The 3,530-nt window shown below is 35.9% G+C and overlaps 1 protein-coding gene across 1 annotated transcript; it reads right to left on the reverse strand.

The window, feature by feature from the left end:
* Positions 1-257: 257 nt before the first annotated feature.
* Positions 258-2,945, reverse strand: LOC145166630 (uncharacterized). The gene is made up of 6 exons (XM_079085649.1): positions 2,815-2,945; positions 1,778-2,701; positions 1,551-1,568; positions 1,280-1,327; positions 954-1,136; positions 258-874 (listed from the first exon to the last, which is right to left on the reverse strand). The coding sequence occupies exons 2-6, from the start codon at positions 2,693-2,695 to the stop codon at positions 383-385; spliced, it is 1,659 nt and encodes a 552-aa protein (XP_078941775.1). The 5' UTR covers positions 2,696-2,701; positions 2,815-2,945; the 3' UTR covers positions 258-382.
* Positions 2,946-3,530: the final 585 nt, after the last annotated feature.

Consider the following 3,530-nt stretch of genomic DNA (forward strand, 5'->3'; position numbering starts at 1 on the left):
TACTGTTATATTATTTTTAATACTTGATGTTTAAATTAAAGCTTTTTACAATAACGTTAATCCATGAAAAGAAGTGTTGACTTGGCAGAAGCAGTAGAAGAAAAATAGATCTTAAGATATTGTTTGTATTTCAAAAGGTAAAACACTAAAACGTCTGCAGTCAACTGACCACATCTGCAGAAAAAGAGGTGGACCAAACGTTAGCATTCTGCAAGAAAAATAATGTTTTTTTTAAAGTCTGCAAGCTGCTAAAAGAATTGAAGTTTATAAAAAATAATTTCTTTAAGCTTAAAAGATTGCAATCTTATCTAATTTTCTAACGTAATTTGTAAAATTTAATAATGATATCCTAACTCAACGACCCTTTTGATTTAACCATAACTTATAATCTCATCGTCTGTCGAGTTGAGTTTGTAGTCTCCAATATCCATCCCAACATATTATTGGTGAGAATGACAGCATCTTGACATAGACTAAGAAAAATTGGTCGCAACACATCGCTCTTTGATGCAGACAGCCGAGATATCAACCGTTGAATGCGCTCAAACAATGCACGCATATCCTCCAACCATGTAACTATGGGATGAGTCTCTAATCCCCTCTGCATAATATTATATCTTCGCCTTAACGATGCCATCATGCGACAATTCTCTAGTTCTACAATTACCCTTTGCTGAAGCATTGCCATCATTTTCCTAAGCTTATATTGCAATTCCCATGCCCAGAGCATCATCCAGACTTGTGGTTTGCCATGTTCATCCATATGAGCCATGTCAGTCTCAATATCTGTATTTGCTTTACACTCCTTTACCAATATCCTCAGGTGTCTCACAAATACATGTGCTAATGCTATATCCCCCATAACTATAATCTCCTGCAAGTCGTAAAAAATTTCAAGTTTTTGTAATGTTACAATGTTATAAACTAGGAAAAATATAGCATTGTGTAGATACCTCACGTGAGACCATTGGGAAGATGGAACTTGGAGAATTATCATCATAGTTTTTTATTTCAGTACATGTGGTTACTTTTTCCAAGTATACTATTTCTTGAGTACTTGGTACAAACTTTACTATCTTTGCATTTGCCAACACACAAGTTTTATATGGGCTTACTTCCATGCCTGAAGAAAAACGCTGCACAAAATATAACAAAACCAAATTACATATATGCATGTTTATACTTTTTTGTTTTTTTACGTGCTTTTTAGATTTTTTATGTGCAATTGGCCTAGGTGGTGTTGGTTTTGAAAAAAATTGGTTCTCAAGTTCTCACATACCGCTGATTTCCTCATCCTCCGTTTGACATTCCTAAATCTGGGCCGCACCTGCACAGTCAAGAAACCAAACACAACTTGAAATTAAACACAATAAATAGTATGTAATGTCACATATAATAAAAATGATAAAAACAGTTTCCTAAACACTGTTGAACGGATATGTCTGTTTTTTTTTTTTTTTTTTTTTTTCAGAATTCTGAATGAACATGTAGTTATGGAGGGTTATTTCATCTTGAAGTAGAGCAGCCAAATGCAACAACTCCTGGTATACCTCTATTGAAAAAAGACGCTGCAGAAAATAAAACAAAAAGAAATTAGATATAGATTAATGTCATCTTTATAACCACACACACACACACACACACATATAGTTATGGAAGGCTATATCATCTTCAAGTAGAGGCTAGCCAAATGGAAGAATACCTTGTTTTGTGAAAGAAAAATAAAAGTGTATTTTCCATTGTTGAGATTAAAAGATGAAAGAAGCAAATCCAATACCTGGAGAATCTGCAAATTAAGTGTAAGAAGCTTGACACTATGGAGCTGTTGAAGCAGAGAAACTATTTTATGAGCATCTGCATTCCCTGCATCATAGAAATAGATACGAACCTTCTCCAAAGAATGGAAACCTGGTTTTGTACAAGTAAAACTCTGGCATGGATGAAAACCTTCTATGACCAAGGAGGTAAGCCCAGGTGCAGAAATCAGATGTTCCCCTTGGCACCATTTAATAGTGAGATTCTTGAGTTGAGGTGCAACCACATTCACACCCTCCTGTAATTCCATATCCGGGGGTGTAGATACAAGTGTAAGATCAGAAAGTCGAGGATGACAGATAGTTAAAACTTCCATCTCCTCCATTAATGTGCATTCTTTTAAGATGAGGTTCTTCAAGTTAGTGCACTTGGAGAAAAGGTCATCAGACATGAGTTTGACACAGTGAAGATGCAATGTGGTTAAAGCTGGGAGGTCCCACTTTGGTGTCACAATGAAGGAATATGGGAATATAATCGAATTCCCAGGCGCACGTATAACACTCAGTTGTTGGAGATTGTGAGAGAATGCGAAGCTGAGAATTCTCGAGACAGATTCATCGTCCGTAACTGTTCTCCCAAGTAACAGACTGACTGAAGAAACTTGTATTTTTTTATTGCGGTTAGACAAAACATTAGAAATAAATTTGGAGAGGTGGGGCCGATCATTGAGATTTTCAAAATTCAAGTCAGGCATTGAAGTCCAGATAAACTTCCATCTAGACGACAAAACACAGGTTCTGATAGCATCTTTAATGCTCATAAAAGAAAAGATTTCATGGATAAGATCATCCGTCAGGCTGCTTAGTCTATCATCGCCTCCTTCTACATCTATTGATTTTTTTCTTTTTCTTACAGATCCCACCAGATCATTGTTATGCATTATTCCCTGCAATGCAACAACAATCAATCAGGACATACAAAACAAACAAACCAAATTCTACAATTAACCAGGTTAGTTATGAAGAAAAAAAAAACTAGGTTAGAGCTTTTTATACTCACAGGAGAATGAGGGAATGCAAAAAATTCGAGAGCAACGATGAAGGGGAAGACAGTCTGTGTTGTGTCGTATGTCGATAGCTTTTAAACTTAAAGACCCAATTGCACAAAGGTTGGGATGGAAGCGAAGTGTTGGGGTGTCCGCCCGTTAACCAATCTTGGGAGTTTTATAGGAGCAGTTCGCTATGGAAACGAAACCGACAAATAGACGCCCCATCACCGATTACCACAAAAGTGTGGTCTCGTACACCCAATGAATGGTGCTATACTTTAGGTTTTTTTTGTTAATTAAATAAAAACTATAATTTTAATAAAAATCATTCATTTCATTACTTCAAAATAAAAATAACATTACCTTCCATTGTCCAAATAGAAATCCTACAAACTTTAAAAAAAACACTAGAAATTTTAAACCTACAAACTCAAAAAAAACATACATTAAACGATTTAAAATAAACGCACTACATGAAGTCGTCCTCTGAAAACTCGTCTTCCGGGTCCTCCTCCGGATCCAAATTGAGGTCAATGTGTTGCATCTTGTAAATGTGTTCCACCAAATCAATACGAAGATTGTGAAATGTTTCATTGCAACGAACCTCTGCTCTCTTTTCAATGTACTCGTCGCCCCCAATTTCTATTCTTTGTGTCGCGGGTATGGTTTCCTCTTCATTATACTCACATATTGCTCTTCCTTCATTTTTGATAATCATATTATGCAG

This window comes from Lactuca virosa, chromosome 3 (genome assembly GCF_052849685.1).
Source record: "Lactuca virosa cultivar CGN04683 chromosome 3, Lactuca_virosa_CGN04683_v6, whole genome shotgun sequence".
Taxonomy (NCBI): domain Eukaryota; kingdom Viridiplantae; phylum Streptophyta; class Magnoliopsida; order Asterales; family Asteraceae; genus Lactuca; species Lactuca virosa.